We start from the raw sequence: 21,303 nt of genomic DNA, 5'->3' as shown, positions 1-21,303 counted from the left end.
CCAGCCTACTCCTCCAGATAATCGCTTTTAAATTACCCTTTTCCTTGAGAGATTTCTTTCATTTGAATTTCATTGTAGGGAACAAATCAGCTGTTCCTAAGAAACTGTTCTTAGCATGGTCACTACCGCATCTATTTTATTAGAACTAGTCTGTTCACAAGCAACTTTCTGTTTAGCATCCCTTTCACTTGTTTCTAAAATCAACACAAAGTAGACGGGAGGGACTGTGATAATAAAACATTCAGCTTTTGTTCTTCTCCTCTAGTCTCTTAAATAAACTTGCGAGTAAATCTTTTATAGAGTAGCAAACACATTTTATTAGCCAAAGTCCTGTAGAGACCAAAGCTTCTCTAAAAAGAAAGATTAGGTGAACGCCAATACAATATTATGGGATGGACGATGAAGCGTTCAAAGTAAAATGGTCACAGGGAATAAGAGAGCAAATACTGTCTTCAAGAAGTTATACATGAACAAGTTTAAATGTCAAGTGCATTATGAATGCTAAGTGTTCATGAATAATGCATTATCTAAAATATATGTGAGGCCTGAGAAAGGTGGTCTATTCTGATCTGACCCTTCAGGTCTTTGAGGCAACTTCATGTGAGGAAGAAACAGCTACGCTCTGGATAGCGATGCTAAATTAGTCCAGTTGTTCTCTAATGGTTGGTCGGGGTGCAAAAATGTGATTTTTAATGGACATACTGTATGAAATCAGTTCCCCTCAAGGTGTCCTAGCAGAGTAACCACAGATATTAATAGTTAACTTGTTGAAATACATATTCCACAACGGTTTGACTACCAGAAAGTGTTGCAGAACATTTTGTATATTATATTTTTTCTTGTTGTAAACTGTTGTCCTAAGTTTATATAAAAATAAATAGGTTTATTAAACCAAGGATTTCATGTTTTATTAGCTAAAACAGTAATATTAGGATTTTTTATTTTTATTATTATTATTCCTTTGATGGCAAAGCTGAATTTTCAGCATCGTTACTTCAGTCTTTGTTACTTGATCCTTCATAAATCAGTGTAATATGCTGATATGCTCTAATATACTCAAGAAACATTTCTTACAGTTTTTCTAAATTGCTAAACAATCACTGAACCAAATTCTCACTAGCTTAAACCAATTTGTCGAATAAAGCACTCTTTCTGCTAAACCGTTCAGGAAATTAGGCTCTATTTGCAAATCTAATGCACTCTTTTTTGCAAAACTCTAAACACATTCTCATTCACTTAAACATTTAACACACCATGATGCATTTGTGCTGCAAAATGCAAGCGGCAAAAGTTAAACACAACTAAAGCACAGTTGTCATCTTTTACATTCAGCGATTCAAAATTGTTCACAGTTCTTTCTAATGATGTTCTCAAACCATCTTTACAAAATATGAGCCAGTTCAGAGTGCACGATTGACACAGGTGACTGAATGATGATACAAACAATAGATAGAAGCAATCTGAGAGGGAGAAGAGGAAGAGTACATGTAAGAAGTGGAGGATGAGGAGGAAGAGGATGAGGAGAGAAAGAGTAAGGTTTAGAGAGTGTTATCAAGGCTGGATCTGTCTAGCAAAAAAGACAGTGATGTGGACAAAGTCCTCAGGCTGGACTAAAAGCACAACGACATGATGCTAAGACAGAATTAATCTCTCACTGACCCTGATTTTACAATTGCAAAACTTATAGTATTTGAGTGTACTGTAACATGCTATTCTTTTAGAGTTCTATTTGACCTTTTTGGCCTTTGCAGTTGGACTGCAGTATTTTTGCAGTATTGAATATATACAATTCAGTGCTATTCAATATTCAGCAAAATACTATTTTTGCAGTACAGTAGACCTATACAATATATTCACCTTACTCAGTTGCAATTACTATACTTTTTTTTATTTTTTTTTTTACAGAATTGCAAAATTGTTTACTCAATACTATATGCTTTGTTTCTGTGAAGTTCTGGATCCGGTGTTCTCCATTTTTCTCTGTAGTGTCTAATGAATGCTCTGTAGTGTTTATTTTACTGACTCGTGTGTGATCTGAGAGCACGGTTTGATTTTGAGTGCAAGTGAAATGGTTTTGCAGTGATTGTTTGACTGATGGAAGAGTCAGAGGTTTCGTTAATTTAGTTTAAGTATTGGATTTGTGTTTAAGGTTTTGAGAAAGTGAGTGATGGTTTCAACGTTTTAGCAATTTAGAAAAACTTTATTAATATTTTTTGTTTTTGTTTCTTCTGTGTAATTATTATTTTTTTTAGAAACGGTGATGCATTGTTTGACAGGATTTTTTGATGAAAAGAAAGTTCAAAATAACTGCATTTATAAATGTGTTCTGTCACTTTTGATCAATTTAATGAAAAAATCACAAAGCTTACTGCCCCCAAATGTTTGATGGAAATACATTTTCTTCCATGTTTTTCTTTTCTTTTTTACATAAGGAAGTTTGAACTGAATTACCTGGTCCTGTTCTTTGTACCTCGCTTAATACATTTGAGAGGATTTGAAAGATGCCAGACCTTCTAATCGTGATAACTGATCTCTGGTTAATTTGGTTCTTCAAACAAATTTGCGGATCTGATTAAAATATCTAGATTAAGTTATCTAAGATTACTGCATGTTCTCATGTTCCCCGTAATTTAATGCACTACTCAGATTTACTTTACAGCATGTAAGACTCTAAAACAATTATAAAGTAGTTATGTTATCACAAATAAATCTAAAGCCTAAAACTGGCTGTGTTTATAGTAATATAGATTACACAACATTATAATATTATTTTCTAATTAATTTATTATAATTTATTATTATTATTTAAAATGATTGTCCCCGGATTAGTAGGGTACTCTTTTAATAAAGTACAACTGGCTGGGACAGATTTTAAATATCAATTCCACTTAAAAAGATGCAATCTAATCCTGTTTACATTAAATAAATATGTTCCTGGGCAGGTTTAAGATTATGGACCTGGGCCCGGTTCCCCGATAACGTTCACTCTTAGCGTGCTAAGAAGACATCGAAAGATATATCTTACCAAAGTTGTTGATGTTTCTAAGTGTGTTCCCCGAAGTGTCCCTTAGGAAGCTTCTTAGCACGCTGCCTCTTACGTCCGACGTTACAAGAGCGCTGTCCAAAGTCAGGGTGCTGAATTAGTTGGCATCGATTGCTCATGAATTGATTTTCCACTTCACATGAAGGTGCATTACAGTGTTAAGAAAGACAACACGTTCTATGCATTCCTCAAATTATTACAGTAACATTTATTTTAACATAGTTTAAGTTATCAGTAGACTATAGACTATAAATTAAATTATCAAATGGTCAGTAATATGTTCACACGATATGTTGTGACGGTTAGACGAACCGGGTATCCCTTGCTAATCATCCACCCTCCTTATCCCGTTGTGCCGCTTTTTGACATGGGTTAAACGACTTATGAAAATTATATAATACACTTTTATATTAATGGTAAGGTACTTTACAATCAGAATTGATTGGCAAGCAGCTGCAGTTACTTCTGTTTAATGCGGTATTGATTGCAATTGGTTTATGTTTTTAATAAAAAAACAACCTATCTACAATGAACAGAGAGAGAGAGAATTAGATACAAAATATGGTGGGGAAGCAACGTAAACAAGGGCACCAAGCTTCTCGTCAGGGAACTTGAAGTTTTGCTGGACCTTGCCACCAAGATCACACTCCTATGGTCCACTATAACCTGCATGTTTATGGTCGCGTATCCTTTTCGCGATATTTCCTCCCGATCAATCACTGATGGATTGGCGATAGGGATGAGTGTGCCATCCACCAGGATGTAATCCCCGGCATGGCGCAGAAGGGCGTTGGTGACTGTGTGGACACACCTGCGCTGGGCTTCAGGGCTTAAATCTAAATGCAGCGCAGGTCTGGGAAGGTCCAGCTGTCAGGCAAAATGTCAAAAGGGCTTAAGTTTTGCCAAATAAAAAAACTGACATGGACTAAACGGCTCCGAGTCCGGCTCCGTCTTTGATTCAATAAGGACATGTTGGATCGCTGCCATAGTTGGTCGCTTACTGGACACCACCATGCTTACCCATTTAAAGATCTTAGCCATTTAGAGCAAAATTGTTTGCCAGATTTTAATTATCAAAAAAATTATTGCCAATTCGCTTTAATTACATTACGAAAAAGCCTAGGCTAATTACCACCTTATTAGTTCTGTAACCACATAAAGTCAACTTCATAAATAGGCCTGTATCCATTGCGAACATAATTTATTATGAGTCTTAAAAAAATAACAGAAAATCATTGTTGAGCCACAAAATTGTCAACATACCATAGTTTGACTTGTACTTCGCTGCGCTGGTTTCTAAAGACTGCTGTACAGTAGCGTCATGAGCTCAAATAACGCTAAGAGAGAGCTACGAATGGTCCAGACCAACCTTACGTAAGTGTGACTTACAGAAGATATACTTAGCATACGAACGTGTCGGGAACCGTGCCATAAGGTTAAGAGAGAGGTTAAGGAATAGGTTAAGAACTACTTAGCGATAAGAACGTTTTGGGGAACCGGGCCATGTTGCTTTGACAGCAAGTCCAGGATAAGCTTTGAAGAACCAAATAATCCAAGATCATGCCAAATCATCAACTATCAAATCCAGTTAACTGAGTTAGCGATGTATGAAGACATGTCTCTAAACATGTGCACAACATGGCAACATGACCTGTGCAGCATAACTGCTGATAATGAATAGACTCTGTGAAGCTGTGTAAGCTTTAATGATGTATAGGTCAAGCTGTGATGTTTTCTTCACCGACTAACATTGTGTGCTTGTGATTTGTATTTTTGTCTGCAGATCCTCAGCTAAAAGGCATCATCACCCGTCTGTACAGCCAGCACGGATACTACCTGCAGATGCTGCCGGATGGCACCATGGACGGCACAAGGGAAGAGGGCAGCTGCTTCTGTAAGCGCATGTTCTTTCTCACTCGTTATTCACAACTGACAGGCGCAGTGTGTGACCTCTGGTTGGTCAGATGTAGAAACTATTGAGGTGTGTCTGTTTGTGTCCTTGCCTGTGACTGCTAGACGGACATAAAACAAAATATCTGTCAGAAACACACAGTGGTGTTTCGTTACTAAATGAATCGGCATTTTTGGACAAATGGTTTGAGTGAATGATTCAGTAACACATTTAATGACCCACTCAGGGACTTTTCAGCTACTGTCAGTTTTATTTTCATCTTTAAAAATCATTTAAAATGTTTTATAATTTCAAATCTCAATATTCAATCATTTAATTTCTAAACATTGAATAAAAAAAAAAAATAATTGAAATTTTAGTGTAAATGCAGTTATGCCACCTCTGAGCTCCATTCAACTATGTAAATACAACTAAGGCCCTGTCCCAAATGGCACACTCAGGACTGGTCTGGTCTGGTCTGATTGCTTTTGCTTATGCCTCCTGGGCATTAGACAATATATACATGCTTATTTAAATAATGTATACAGTTGTAATAATACATAATGTTCCATTTGAACTAAGATTACAATTTTAACACATAATAAACATGTGCGTGAGTTTCAGATTAATTTACAGGTTTAAATATAAATACCAGGTTTACATATGACTCAGTAAAGCCCTGACATTTGGTCCTATTTATTTAATTAATCATAATGCGATCATATTATTCAACGCGCTATTATTATGTTTGAGATATCAACCACTGGTTGATGACCATAATGTTTGTATAAACTGTAGTTAACAACTGGTAAAATGTACACCTAGTTCATAAAAACTGTAATGATACCTACACTTAAATATTTTCTTCTCAGCCATGTCATTAACTGCTCTTGAGCGAAATCTCCTCCCATCCGTAGTCTGATTGGCATTTCGCAAGGATTCCTGGGTAGGTAAAGTGTGCGGAGCCTACATCTATGCGGGCTTCATGGAAGACCGTTTCAAGGGTACAAGGGGGGCGCTGCTGAGCACACTTCAGAGTGTTAAAATGCCGAATGATACTCAGTGAGCACACGCAATTTAAGTCCACGAGACCGAAAGTCCAAATGAAGTGTGCCATTTGGGACAGGGCCTACATGTCACTTCAGATTCGGCTTCACAAAAACACACTGACCAAACTATGGTCTAATTATCAACAAATAAATAAATAAAAATCTATCTTTTTGTCAATATCCTGCACCCTTAAGTCTTAAACATAATGATTCAAAGTAGAACTGAGCTGGATATTACAGCCTGTCTAGAGCTGTACAGTATATCAATTATCAGCTGACTGTATTATTATTATTATTATTATTTGTATTTGTATTTTTATTTGTATTTTTATCAGAATCGACTTATATAGGACATTTAATTGTTCATGAACATTTCCTCTATTTTTACATTTACATTACCGTCATCTAACACTCAAGTTATATTCTTTAAAAACACTAATAATGTAATAACACTTAAATAATATAATATTCAGCAAATTTCCAAAGGAATATCCACTTTTCATATTGTACATTACAATTTGTGATGCCTAAATTCACTTGTAGCATTTAAAAAGATACATTTTTAGTTTTTTATGTTTTATTTGTAACTGATTTAGGGGAAAAAAGTATAGAATTGTTAAATGGTTGCTCAGAATTAATTCATTTTTAATTAGAGTTGCATTTTCAGGCTTACATGCAACCACTGGTGATGTATCAAATTTGAACAGAGTTTTACTGTATGTAAATGAGCAGTTATGCAATGCAGTGGCCACCAATGGGAATGCAGACAGTGAAAGACATGGGATTTTATCACTATTAGCAACCAACAGCATCACAACTTCACAAACTCTAGCAGTTATTTCAGCATGAATGCACCTTAAGCGATCCAAAGAACCATTAAACAAATATTTACTTGTAACAGTGTAGAACATGCATGTATTCTGGAGTCAAGCTTAGATTTTGATATCATGACACATTTGTGCATTTCTGGAAGTCAATTCTTTTGTACAGGTTCAGCCTGAGGCCTCAGTGGTACGATGTTGTATTTTATGTTGAGTCACCATAACATGCTGTTCATGAAGGGGAAGAGACAGTGAAGGAGAAAGGAAAACATGCCAAGGAGAGCTGACATGTGAAGCGTCACGAGTTCTTGTGCTTTTTGTAGCTCTATGTGAGGTGTTTTTTTTTTTTTTTTTTTTTGAGTGTGTGAGTAACAGATTGAGAAGTATTTTATTGGGATGGCAGTTGTCAGGGGGCACAAGTGTAGCACATTCCTGCCTGGGTTGTCAAGGACTGGCTTACATGTCATGCTTGTCTACTGAAATGACTGTCATACATGTTAAATAACCATACGACTGCGGCGTCCCATGAACATTGTGACAGGGAGGCCTGACGTGAATTCTTAACACTTCACACCCAATGAGGTGAATTTGATGATGCTAAATTGTTACGATACTATCCAACACCAATTAGATACTGTCATATATCTTTCAAACTACAGCAGGAAATCTCACTGAAGACTGTTCCTCACCCTATGAGGGAATATCTCTCTCGCCCTCATTGCCTTTTATTTTGCCTGGTTTTATCTTCTGCTATCTCTCAGAAGCATTAACTCTGTGAAGTTCCTTGAATGATCCATATCACACACAATCCATCTTTCTATCAAGGAGAACAGACGTAGGACAGATAGTCCCTCTTGTATACCTTCCCCCACCTCATGCCATTATCTTTTCCATCCCTGTCAGTTTTACATCCACTCTTATGTGTTGCTCTGGTCTTCATCTCTGTTATCCTGTTTCATATGTCATGTTGTCCCTAGTCTCTCAAAGCCAGATTTTTCACTCCAGGCAAAAAGTCTGGTCGTCTTGGAGCTTATTCTACCCAAGAACCGCCTACTTAAAAAGGAAAATACAGTTTGATTGACAACTGAAGCAACCAAACACTGTTTCGACCTGCATTTTCCATTCTCTCTGACACCTGACACTGGTTTTGTTTTTTCATTGAGTGTTTAATCTATTACTCTGAGCATAAATTTCTCTGATTTTATCCCACAGCACAGTTCAACTTGATTCCTGTAGGTCTGCGGATAGTGGCAATTCAGGGAGCGAAGACTGGCTTCTACCTGGGCATGAACAGCGAGGGATACCTCTACACCTCCGTAAGTGACTGAATTCTCTTTTAAGGATTGATGATTGTAATAATTAGATTCATTATGCTGGAGCCCTCCATATGTCTGTGCAATAATGATTCAGAGATAATTGCTGATGTGCAACTTTTTGAGGGGTAAATAATTATTATACTCACCTTATTATACATTGTTTGGTCAAACAGACTGGTGTGAAGAGGATGGCATAACTAGAATTACCCAGACTTTGTTATGGCATTAAATTACCCATTTAGTACCTAGCTGTGATGTTCTTGGATGCTCTTCGGGGTGCTGAATTGTCAGGTCACTCTCCGTGGTGCTGAACTTCTCTGGCTATAACACAAATGTTCAATTCTGTTTCCAGAGTTTGCAGAGTTTGCCTTAATAAAGTTTAATTAACACACCTAAGCCAAGAAATCAAGGTGTTTAGGAAGACTAGAAATGCCCAGGTGTGTTGGAGCAGGTTTGAGCTAAACTTTGCAGCAAGATGGCAGAATTGGACACCCCAGCCATCAAATTATTCACGTTCTTTACACTGGCATTACATTTTTGTGATCTTGTTGTCTTTTTCTAGATTTAAGAGCTCAAATAAAATGATTCAGTTTATATATATATATATATATATATATATATATATATATATATATATATATATATATATATATATATATATATATATAAAACATTAAAAAGTGGATAAATCACTCATTTTTCTAAAGAAACATCAACAGCGACGACAGCAGGAAGAGTTACAGTGGAAGCCCATGTCTCTCTGATCCCATTGATTTTAGCTGACGCCCTAAAAGCATGCAGTGAGTTTGGTGGGGGGTAATTGAGAATGAATTGGGGAAAGTCATGTGAGAGGATGCAATGACTCCATTGCTATATGACTGGATATAACTGGTTATGTTAGGCTATGATTCATTTATGTGAAAAATAGCCTTTGCAACAACTTGAATCTCCTTGAATCACTGAGAAAGGGAACAATTTACACTTTATAAATTCAAGTTCAAATTCAAATGCCATTCTGTCAAGACCAAGGAGTGATTTTACTCCTTGTCTTTTGTTGTTTGATTCTCGTTAATGACGACACTTAACTCAAGACACAAGATGAGACAATTTTACATGTTTAAAAAAAAAACTTCTCCATTATCAAATACATGACTGGAAAAAATTATTGAACCAATCATTTTGTAATAATGTCATTTCAGTTCTACTTTCTGAGTATGAATTATCATTAAAAAAGATAATTCATTCAGCTAAAAAGATGGTCAAAAAGACTCAAGCACTGTAAAAGGTTTTGTTCAACCGACTGGCTTCTCTCCTGTTTCATTTCATCTCTTCAGACCTTAGAACTGTACATGAATTATGAGCTTCTAGACGATTTGACCTTCTAACTGAACTCCTTTTCACAAATTGAACATAGAAATAAAAACAGTATAAATTACAAAAAAAATAAGAAACAGTTCTTTCTTAGTAGTATTAAGTTTGAACAATAAGTGCTGTATCTATATTCAGTGTGAAAATAGAGAGCAATTTTTCAAGCATGATGCAGAGCCAACCTATTTTTTGAATGCGCGTGCAAGTTTTACTTTCGGTTTCGATTTAACAATCGCGCATACCCTCGGCGGTGCTAAGCATGCATTCTACAATACAAGACATTAATTTTGTCAGAGGCTCTGCAACGAATCCTCCTTTGGTGTTTCTTATGGGCCAGTGAGGGTCTTTTGAGTTTGAGCTGAAGAAATTTTTAAATAATAAAAAAATAGACCTGCCAGTCCGAGGCCCCTGCACAAATTGGGCCCCTAATCTGCAACCTAGGCAAGCCTGTGTGTTAATCCACGCCTGCTTGGAGGTAATTTTAAAACAATTATAATCATACAAGCTATTTTAACCCATAAAGTACTCACGCACTCTCTGAGAAACGGTCTTCAATGTGTTCTCAGCCAAAGCGCTCTCGAACAGCTCTTGACTCTCCAGTGTCAGATTGAGTTATTATATATTTGATTAAAATAAAATTTCCTTATTGCCCAGCTATTCCATATTATTCATCGATATCACACATATTTTTTATACTTTTTATACTTTTATACTAGCCTACATAAGCCATGTTGTCCAGTGACTTGTTTGCATTATTTAGTCATTATTTCATTTTTTCAAGGCAATAGATTTTTTAACACTTCACAAAGGAACATTTTTTTAAAGTCTCATTTGTTAATGCATTAATTAAAATGAACTAGCAGAGAGCAATTATTATTGTTAATATTATTATTAAAAGTGAAAAGTATGGTGGCCGAGAGAGCTCAATGCACTGCAACTTCAGAAAACATGCAAATAGAAAAGGCCCCAGCAAATTAAGAAAACATCTTCTTCAGTTTGTCAGTACATGTGCTGCAAATACTTAGCCTGACTATGTCAGACTTCATACTTCCGCCCAATTTCAGTTTGCTTCTGTACTTTGCTGTCTACAAAGCAAAGTGAAGTAGCAGAGTTTGGTATTACCAGGCTAGCAAATACTAGCGACAAAAAAATAAAAAAATAAATACATACTCACAACACAACCAAATAAAGAAAGCGCTGCAAAAACAGAAATGCGCCGCAAATGCTCACAACACAACCAAATACAGAAACGCAAGTACAGACCACAACGGGTTGACCCCGACAATGCCAAAATTACTATCAACCACAGTTGTACAAATGCAATGGTTAAGCTATGGTTAATGCAGTAAAAAAAATTACAAATCTCATCTTTTAGAGCAAACGTTGATAAATATGTCCCAGCCATGTTTGTCACTTTGCAGTTCCCTTAAACATTTCCAATGTTGTCTGTGCCTATTTGTAGCGTGTTTTTTTGTTTGGTTGTGTTGTGAGCATTTGCAGCGCATGTGTTGTCAAATTGATGAAGATGTTTTCAGTCATCTGTCTCTTAAACAACAAATCACATTATACAAAAAAAGAAATAAGCAAAGGACACAAGCAAACACAACAGTTCCACACAGGTCAAATTTGAATGGAGAGACGGCTTCTCACACACTAACTCACTGAGACTGAGGCTTAATTAGGAAGATGCCACAGGTGTTCTTATCAGGACTCAGTCTACGCACACACACACACACACACACACACACACACACACACACACGTTTGTTTTTGTGAAAAGTGGGGACAACCCATAGGTGTAATGGTTTTTATACTGTACAAACTGTATATTCTATGGCCCTACACCAACCTTACCCCTAAACCTAACCCACACAGGAAACTTTGTGCATTTTTACTTTCTCAAAAAAAACTCATTCTGTATGGTTTATAAGCGTTTTGAAAAATGGGGACATGGGTTATGTCCTCAAAAGTCACCCTTGTCATACCCATGTCATTATACAGAGTTGTGTCCTGATTTGTCATAAAAACAAGAGCACACACACACACACACACACACACACGCACACACACAAATGTTTATATATATATATATATATATATATATATATATATATACTCACCTAAAAGATTATTAGGAACACCTGTTCAATTTCTCATTAATGCAATTATCTAATCAACCAATCACATGGCAGTTGCTTCAATGCATTTAGGGGTGTGGTCATGGTCAAGACAATCTCCTGATCTCCAAACTGAATGTCAGAATGGGAAAGAAAGGTGATTTAAGCAATTTTGAGCGTGGCATGGTTGTTGGTGCCAGACGGGCCGGTCTGAGTATTTCACAACCTGCTCAGTTACTGGGATTTTCACGCACAAACATTTCTAGGGTTTACAAAGAATGGTGTGAAAAGGGAAAAGAGGTCATGCTAGAGGTCAGAGGAGAATGGGCCGACTGATTCAAGCTGATAGAAGAGCAACTTTGACTGAAATAACCACTCGTTACAACCGTGACAATGAGTTCACTGAACTAAAATGGCCCCAACAGTCACCAGATCTCAATCCAATAGAGCATCTTTGGGATGTGGTGGAACGGGAGCTTTGTGCCCTGGATGTGCATCCCACAAATCTCCATCAACTGCAAGATGCTATCCTATCAATATGGGCCAACATTTCTAAAGAATGCTTTCAGCACCTTGTTGAATCAATGCCACGTAGAATTAAGGCAGTTCTGAAGGCAAAAGGGGGTCAAACACCGTATTAGTATGGTATTCCTAATAATCATTTAGGTGAGTGTATATTATACATTCTTAAAGGATTTTAGAAATCTCATGTGGTTCTGGAAACATATTGAATCCTGTGTTAAATGTACTAGAGGCCCTATAGCCATACTGGATATGTGCTGTTACCATTCCCAAAGGTCATGGTCAAGCTTTCCCATAAAAATGAAAATAACAAAGGATTAGCCCATGCAGTGTGACCAATTACCCAAATTGTGCTTGATGTGGAGTAGAGTGGAAAGCAGCAGCATTAGCAGGCAAGCTGGAGCAGATATTTAGACAGTGTCATGGCTAGAGAAGGATAAAGAGAACAGAGAGAGTAATGAGACAGCTCGCAGAGAGAGATATTGAGTGTGTGTTTGTTAGGCTGCTTATATGTGCATGTGAGCGTGCATCCCAGAGCTGCAGATTAGAATGGGGGATGAGACAGCTTTTGTTTCCTGCCTCTGTGAACTGAGAAAAGAGGGGATTTTCTTCTCAGAAGTGGAGATCGGCATTTGGTTCAGAGGCAGCTGTCTTTCATTCACAGCCTGCGTTGCTTACCGACGCCATGCAAGCTTTGCGACATCCTGTCCTGTGTCTGTTATCCTAAAACTGTCCCTCATCCCCTCGTCTTTTTATGTCTTAGGTCAGTCATCTGGTCAGTCCAACCTTTCCTGTCCCTGTCATTTTCACGATTTCCTTTCATACGGACTCGTCCTTAGCTCTGTCTTTTCCTTGCATTTTAACCATCTGAATTTGTCCTTTCTGTGCCCTATTTCAGTCTTTTGCACTCAAGCAAACATTATTTTTTTGAAGAACACTACATTGAATTCTGGGTAAATTGTGTGCAAAGGGATGGTTTATTTTGATCAATGTCAGAGAGGTTACATAAGCAGATTAATTTGGGAATGATATCTATGTTTACAATGCTGCTTAACGGACATCTGGGTACAGGAACTCATGGAAATTATTTCAGGGTTTTGTTATATCACCAGTCTGTGCATAAGATGTATAAGCATAGGCTTTATATGCAAGTGCAAGTGTGTGTTTGATAACCATCGGTTTAGAAATAGTGTGTGTAACTGAACAGATAAATATGTGAGATTTGAAGGACACAGCCAATGGGGAAACACCTCACTCCCAGGGGCATTTTTTTCCTCTGCATGCTCCCGGTTCCCTCCCCTTTTTCCTCACTGCAGTTAAAGAGAAGGTCATTCATAAAATGTGACTACATTGTCAAGCTCTGTAAGTACCTCATTGTAATAAACTTAAGTAAATTAGACAAACTGCCTCAGGGATTGTGCTTTTCTGCCACATAATGGATTTCGTACATCCCCTCGGGTAGACATTCATCATGTCCTCATGCTGCGTTTGGTGCAAAGCCTGTAATGACCATTAAGGTTCATAATGCACCATCGGATCTAGAACGGGCAATTCAGCTGCTTGATTTAAAAGGTTACAATCTACAAAATTATTGACAATGACAATATGCCTTTTGAATATGGCACGTCTATAAAATAAAAACATTAAATTTAGACTTTGTACTGCTATCTTAAAGTACTCTCCTTTTTATATTTAATGCTGGATTTTGTCTGCAAGGAAAATATGTTTTATGGTAATGTCATCCTAATTTGTTATTTATTAATACTCTTAACAGCCAAAAATAACATTTGGAAGCCCTGATCATCAATATCTGATGAAAATTGTCTATAATGGTTATATACACACTAATGTCTGGAAAAGGAAAAGAAAAATTGAAAATGTCTGGGAAAGTCACTTAATGAAATCTTAAAAGCCATGGAAAAAGTGCTCCAAAATATTTCTGCAGCTAAATATTCTCTTGTGTTTAGCTAAACTTGTTTGGCAATGTAATCGTTCTTTGATTATTTTCTGTTAATTGGTTAAATGGTTCCCAAAATAGCCTGAACGATTTATCACAATGAATTTTGGGAACCCCACACTCTTAAAAATAAAGGTTCCAGAAGGTTTTTTTGGTATTTTTTTTTTACAACAGTGCCATAAAATAATCCTTTTTGGTTCCCCAAAGAACCTTTAAGGGAAAGAACCATTTTTTCTTTCTTTCTTGGGAAGAACATTTTATTGATCTAAATAATCTTTTTCCACTATGAGCCTGTGCAATCGACATTTTCATGTAACCATGAATGCATGCAAATAAAGAACCTTTATTTTTTTATTTTTTTTTAAGTTCTGGAAATTCATTGGTCAAAAACATTCAAAAACATTCTTTTTTTTAGTTTTACAGTATAAAGCACTGCCCATTTCTGTTGCATTAAAAACAGGCAGCTGAGAAATATCCAATGTTTGGAACAACATGAGGATGAGTGAACATTTCTGGCTAAACTATTCCATTGAGTTCCAACCATACAGAGACCAGCCCTGAGCTGAAAGCTTTCCTGGAGCCTTCATTGTTTTGCATGTTTATTATCCAGGCACTAGCTGTGTGTGTGTGTGTGTGTGTGTGTGTGTGTGTGTGTGTGTGTGTGTGTGTGTGTGTGTGTGTGTGTGTGTGTGTGTGTGTCTGTGTCTGTGTCTGTGTCTGTGTGTCTGTGTGCGCACGCATTGGCATGGTAGCCCTGGAGAGCGATGGAGAACGGACTGCTGAGGGAACCTCCACACTGTTGGTCTATGGTAGAGGAGGTTGTGTGGGTATCAAGATCTGTGAGATACCTTTTGTGGAGTTAAGAAAATGGTTTCCAGATAAAAATAGAGCCCAGTTCCGTCCTGACCCATTTTATAGACAGTAGGCTCTGGAAAAAAACCCTTGGGCTGAGTGAGAGAGGGAGAGAAAGAGAGCATGAGAAAGATATGGGGATTGGGAGGAGCTGACACAGTTGTAAGGTTCTTGACCGAAATAGCTGTGGGCCTGTTGCCATGATCAGCCTTTATTCAGGCGACACAGGCTTCAATTTAAAACTACTACAAAGTTTCCAACAGATAACTTGAGGTATAATGGCATTGTCTGAGCACAATTTGTGCATGTGTGGGTGTGTGTGATTGTGTGACCTCAGACAAGATGTGTAGAATATGTGTTGTGGTGCCTTTATCTCAAGTTTGATAAATGGTGTCTATAGACCCCCTTCTTCACAGATAGCATTGAGATTCAGAATGCTCCCATTGCTGAGATGCAATCACACTCATCACATTGGAGACTTAAAGAGACACCTGCAATTTCTAAAGGTAAATGAAGAGCCAGAGACTTACTGATATGAATCCAAACTAGAACATGCAATTGCTTCCAAACACACCTCATTCCCAGCGCTCCCTCACAAGCTGACAGGGAGAGAAAGTCAGAGAGAAACAGAAGTGTAAGTGATTCAGTAATCTTCTCTTTTCCTCTTGCGGGTAATGAACTGCAGATTGTAGCTGTTCATCCCCATAAACCCTCTGCGGCATTTTAAGCTGCCTCCATTTCCCATAAGCCCCCTTATGAACCCTAGTATCCTTCAACTGAGTCTTGTTATTCCGTGGTCTCTCTGTTTTTGTCCAAGGTGATCTTATTAGTATTCCTAGGGATTTTTAAGCATTTTGATAGATACTAATATGTAAAATATCATGTATATGAAATTTAGTGAACTTCAACAAGGAGAGGAGCTTGCACACATAATGGTAGAAGATTTCTTACAAAAAATACTTTATTTAGAGGCCAAAAAGTGCAAAGTCAAATTAGGTAAATGGTTTAACAAATCAGTATGATGGTGTTAAACACATTTAATGAATTTTAAAGATTTGTAACAGTTTGTACATCTCTAAAGTTGACAGTTTACATTTTAGATGCTGTCAGCACCTTGATATTGTTAAATGTAAGTGTGCTAGACTCACACTTTTCATGCGAATAAAAATGAGATTCCATTACTTTGTCACTTGCTTATTAGTAATACTTCCTGGTTGACAGCGCTGTTCCAGGTCGTTCTTTAAAACAGGAGATGCCATCTAACATTCCATAACATGAATCTTATTGACTGGGACCCACCATTCATCACTCAAAACAAAGATAAATGCCATCAGTGATATGGAATAGCCCCGCCCAACCTCGCCAGCTGCAGAACCATCAGTAAACGTCACCATAGGCAGAGCATAAATGGATTATGACCTCGCTTGCATTCATTTCATCCATCCATTGATGTTTCCTAATGCAGCCCTGCATGCTTTATAGACTTATGTAATGTTGTAAGCCACTGAACATCTGCTGAATGCACAAACATAAGCAAATTCTTCTTCCCACACATGTACATATAAGTGGCATGACATTACATATATGTACACATATGAACTCAAGAGAAAGGATTAACTGAGGCATAAACATATTGGGCAGCACACACACACAAGCTTTTGCTGATGAAACGTAAGCCCCATTAAGAAGCTTTATGTTTATATATGATCATGGGCCACAAATGACATATACAGACAGATTATGGCACTATTGGGGCCACTTTCAGTCAGACAGCATCAGATCTGCTGTAGAAAGCAAAGAGTGAGGGTTTAACCTGGTTAGCATGGACCAGTTAGCCACTACTGGTGGATACTGTTACTAAACCATCTTTCTCTAGAGAGTGTTGCAAGGATGCATTTTTGTAAGGCAAAACATGGAAAAAAGTATTTTAGCACTTCTGGTCCCATTAACGCAAGCTCAAGATATTTACATGTTTTATTCTACAATATTATATATTTTTTAAAGCTATTATTTAAAAAGAGATTACTATATGGGACTATAGAGGTTGCTGGTGACATTAAACATCATCCTGTCTAACAGGAAAACTCATCTACTCACTAGTATGCTTTCACAGCCTGACTGTGTTTATAATCAACTATTCAAACTCAGACTTTCAAGGAAAATAAAGACTTTTTAAATTAAGAGAGAAAGAGTTGACAGACATTTAGTGATGGTGATGTTAAAATCATGGTGTAGTAGTTTGTTTATAGCCTATTACTTCTGATGAATTTATTTAACCTTTTTAAATTATTAAAAGTTGTGTTCATTTGTGAAGATTATCATTTGTGGGATAATTCCTTAGCTGCCGGGTGTTCATTCATTTTATTTTTTTTCTGTTCTCCACCAGTACCAAAGGCCTTCTTCACTCCCAGAAAGGATGGCACTCATTTATAGCTTGATTCATAACTTTGGTATCCCAGTGTTCCTCTGTGGCAGAGATGCTTGCTTTGTGTGTTTCCCATGATCTTGAGATGAAGGGCATATTTCTCGGTCTACATTCTGTCTCGGTATAACACCTATAGCTGTAGTCATGGATTTGGGACTAATACAGTTTCTCTGAATAATATATGTGTCTTTGAAATAGCATAATGGGTATCAGTTATTCAACTGTGTCTTAAGCATCGTGTTACATTTCCAGAACTTCCTGGTGAGAATGTGATGGACATAGAGATCATGGTGGTCTCAAAATTTCAAAAAGTTTCAAAACTGCTGTGTTGCAAGACTGAAGCCTCTATAACAAGATCTTGTTATGCTCTCTTACAGACATTTAAGAGAGTCTAAAAGTGTTGTATCTGATGCTTTTGTTGTCATTGGCAGTTTAACGTGACTTTTAAATGTTTCATCTGTTGAAGTTATTGTGATGGGTGACAGGCCTTGTGGAACATTGCAGACTGCTCTTTGTAGCAGTCATTGTAAACTGCCCCCACGTGAAGTGTTTTTGCATTTGCCATGTGGCAGTAACAAGGCCATTAACTCCACTTTGACGAGAGACAGAACCAGCACAGCAGTCAGATCCCACACTCTCCGTCTGTAAATTTCACGCTCTCTGAACCAAAGGCTGTAAGAAGAAGCTTGCAGAACATCTTGGATGGGGACGTCATAGCTCAGATCCTGTGGTGGCTGCTGAGTGTGTGGATATACAGTATCGTTTGTTGAGTCTGCATGTTTGCTGGTATGTGTGGTTCACACTTGCAGTGAACACTTCCTATTACCTGCAGATCCCCACTGAAGCGTGAAGTGAATGAGGAGACACATTTCAAGTTAGTAAAAAAAACACAATTGCATCTGCTCTACAAAAATTTATATTTATCCACTCGGTGAACCCTTTTTCACAGTTGTGTTCAAAATGTGTATTTATTAAAAAGATGGTACAACCACAAGCTATTATGTGACGTATGGTTTGAAAGGTCAAATTTGGGGTCATATATAGGAAGAATGAACTTGAAAATGTGAGATTGGAGGTGACGTTGTCCTTCACAGTGGCCATGGTAACTCGATTCATGCGATTAGATTGTTATTAGCATTCCATGAGGCTGATCATCTATTGATCTCCTTTGTCTGTGAGATTTTAAGGATATCAAATACGTGAGGCAAAAACTGCTTAGTTTGATGCATAGGCCAAGTGGAAGGGAGGGTGGGATAAAATGAGTGAAAGAAAAAAAAATGAAGGAGCTGATGAAGACAAATTTAAGAAAAAAAACCTGAACGTTGCATAGACTAAAAGCAGACAGGCAGGAATTTTCGTATTTGCTGGTTTTCACTCAAGCTGAGCTGGTTAATATTGGGCAAGAAAAACTCCTGTAACCCTTTCGCCCCCTTCCGGCCCCCAGCATCTTCTCCGTTTCTCCTTTCCTCACTCAATCCAAATCTCCAGTGGTTTGCAGAAACACTTCAGTCAGCTGTTTCTGCTTGGCTACCCTCAGTAAATCAATCCTGCTGATTTGGTCTGCTCTCTGACAGGACAGGGACCCTGACGCAGACTAAGAAAGATGTATACATGTTGCTCCTGGTTACAGTCACCCGGCTACAGTGGCTTGGATTGGTGGGAATGGCTTTAAGCGAAAGGGAAATGAATGGGAACGGGGAGGTTTGTTCAGAATGGCCTAAATAAAAGGTTTAGGTTGAAAGCGGAATGTGCTTTTCGTCATCTCATGCCGTGACATTTTGAGTATCTATAGATTTTAGGGTTATGCTTTCAAGTGTGTACATTTACATTTGCATGCCGGTATGTATGTTGAGTGGAGCTCTCCGAGTATCTTTAGGGACAGCATTAAGTTCATCAGTCATGCAAATGAATGCAGTTTATGAGTAGAATAATCTACCTCTTGCTCTCCAGAGAACATTGCTTTCAAAGAAACACCATGATGGGATTTCTTCTTACTCTCAACAGATGCAGAGTAATCTAATCTAACTAATCATTGTACAAAAGTACGACATTTATTTATTTACATGTCTGTGCGCAAAATGCTAACTTTGTCATCTTTCGCATTCACATACATCTATGCGCATGCATTTCAGATGTCTGTGCTTATTAGCATATTTGTATTTTTCATTATTTGGCAGGAGAATTTCAACCCAGAGTGCAAATTCAAAGAGAGTGTGTTTGAGAACTACTACGTGACGTACTCCTCCATGCTGTACCGCCAAAGCCAGTCTGGACGCTCGTGGTACATCGGCATTAATCGAGATGGCCAAGTGATGAAGGGCAACCGCGTGAAGAAGACCAAAGGGGCTGCACACTTCCTACCTAAAGTTATCGAAGGTCAGATCTGATTTTAAACTTCAGACATATTCAGATGCAGATACAGATTAGCAAAGACTCACATGGAAAATTCCCAGATGGAAAATATAATCTAATGTTTTAGTTTCTAGCTGGTTTAATCTTGTCAATAGCTGGTCCAAGCAGGTGATAAGCTAACAGACCAGTTTGGACCAGCAACAAACCAGCTAATGTGGTCAGTATGGTTTATAATAACAATCACACTATAATGACCAGCCAATAACCAGCTACTTTAGACCAGATCATAACCATTTTACATTAGCATAAACCAGCTAGTAACCATCTTGTAGTATCTTTGACCAGATAATAACCAGCTCACACTAACTCATACCAGATAAATAACAGCTTCGACCACATATACCATCTTGTGCTAGCTAATGACCATCTTAGATCAGCTAACCCTTTTGCACCAGTTTAAACCAACCAATAACCAGTTTATACCAGTTAATAACATGCTTGGATCAGCAAATTATCAAATTTCACCAGCTTGGACCAGCTATTGACCTGCTTGCACTAACTTTGACCAAATAATAAACAGATAGCACTAGCTTAGACAACCAATTTATACTATCTATTAACCAGTTTACATCAGCTAATAATCATTTAATTTTTAATTAATTTAATTAATTTATTAATTTAAATTAATTTAATTAAATAACTAGCAAATAACTAGTTTACTCTAGCATAGATCAGCTAATATCCAGCTTCAACTAGCTTTAACCAGATAATAACCAGCTTGGACCAGCTAATGACCATCTTAGATGTCAATGTCAATGTCAATGTCAATGTCAATGTCACCTTTATTTATATAGCGCTTTAAACAAAATACATTGCGTCAAAGCAACTGAACAACATTCATTAGGAAAACAGTGTCAATAATGCAAAAATGATAGTTAAAGGCAGTTCATCATTGGATTCAGTTATGTCATCTCTGTTCAGTTAAATAGTGTCTGTGCATTTATTTGCAATCAAGTCAACGATATCGCTGTAGATGAAGTGTCCCCAACTAAGCAAGCCAGAGGCGACAGCGGCAAGGAACCGAAACTCCATCGGTGACAGAATGGAGAAAAAAACCATGGGAGAAACCAGGCTCAGTTGGGGGGCCAGTTCTCCTCTGACCAGACGAAACCAGTAGTTCAATTCCAGGCTGCAGCAAAGTCAGATTGTGCAGAAGAATCATCTGTTTCCTGTGGTCTTGTCCTGGTGCTCCTCTGAGACAAGGTCTTTACAGGAGATCTGTATCTGGGGCTCTAGTTGTCCTGGTCTCCGCTGTCTTTCAGGGATGTAGAGGTCCTTTCTAGGTGCTGATCCACCATCTGGTCTGGATACGTACTGGATCCGGGTGACTGCAGTGACCCTCTGATCTGGACACAGACTGGATCTGGTGGCCACAGTGACCTCGGAACAAGAGAGAAACAGACAAATATTAGCGTAGATGCCATTCTTCTAATGATGTAGCAAGTACATAGGTTGTTATGGGAAGTGTTTCCGGTTCCGGTTTACCTAATTAATGCAGCCTAAAAATCCTTTAACGGATTTGGATAATAA

The 21,303-nt window shown here is 37.7% G+C and overlaps 1 protein-coding gene across 1 annotated transcript in view; it reads left to right on the top strand.

The window, feature by feature from the left end:
- LOC132132661 (fibroblast growth factor 11-like) overlaps positions 1–21,303 on the top strand; it is a 50,507-nt gene that overhangs the window by 25,627 nt on the left and 3,577 nt on the right. Inside the window, exons 2-4 of the mRNA XM_059545125.1 lie at positions 4,827–4,937; positions 8,017–8,120; positions 19,539–19,737. Coding sequence (XP_059401108.1) covers positions 4,827–4,937; positions 8,017–8,120; positions 19,539–19,737 — 414 coding nt within the window. The remainder of the gene's footprint in view (positions 1–4,826; positions 4,938–8,016; positions 8,121–19,538; positions 19,738–21,303) is intronic.

This window comes from Carassius carassius, chromosome 49 (assembly GCF_963082965.1).
Source record: "Carassius carassius chromosome 49, fCarCar2.1, whole genome shotgun sequence".
Classification (NCBI taxonomy): domain Eukaryota; kingdom Metazoa; phylum Chordata; class Actinopteri; order Cypriniformes; family Cyprinidae; genus Carassius; species Carassius carassius.
Note: the sequence above shows the minus strand (reverse complement) of the source record. Positions and strands in the feature narration are given on the sequence as shown.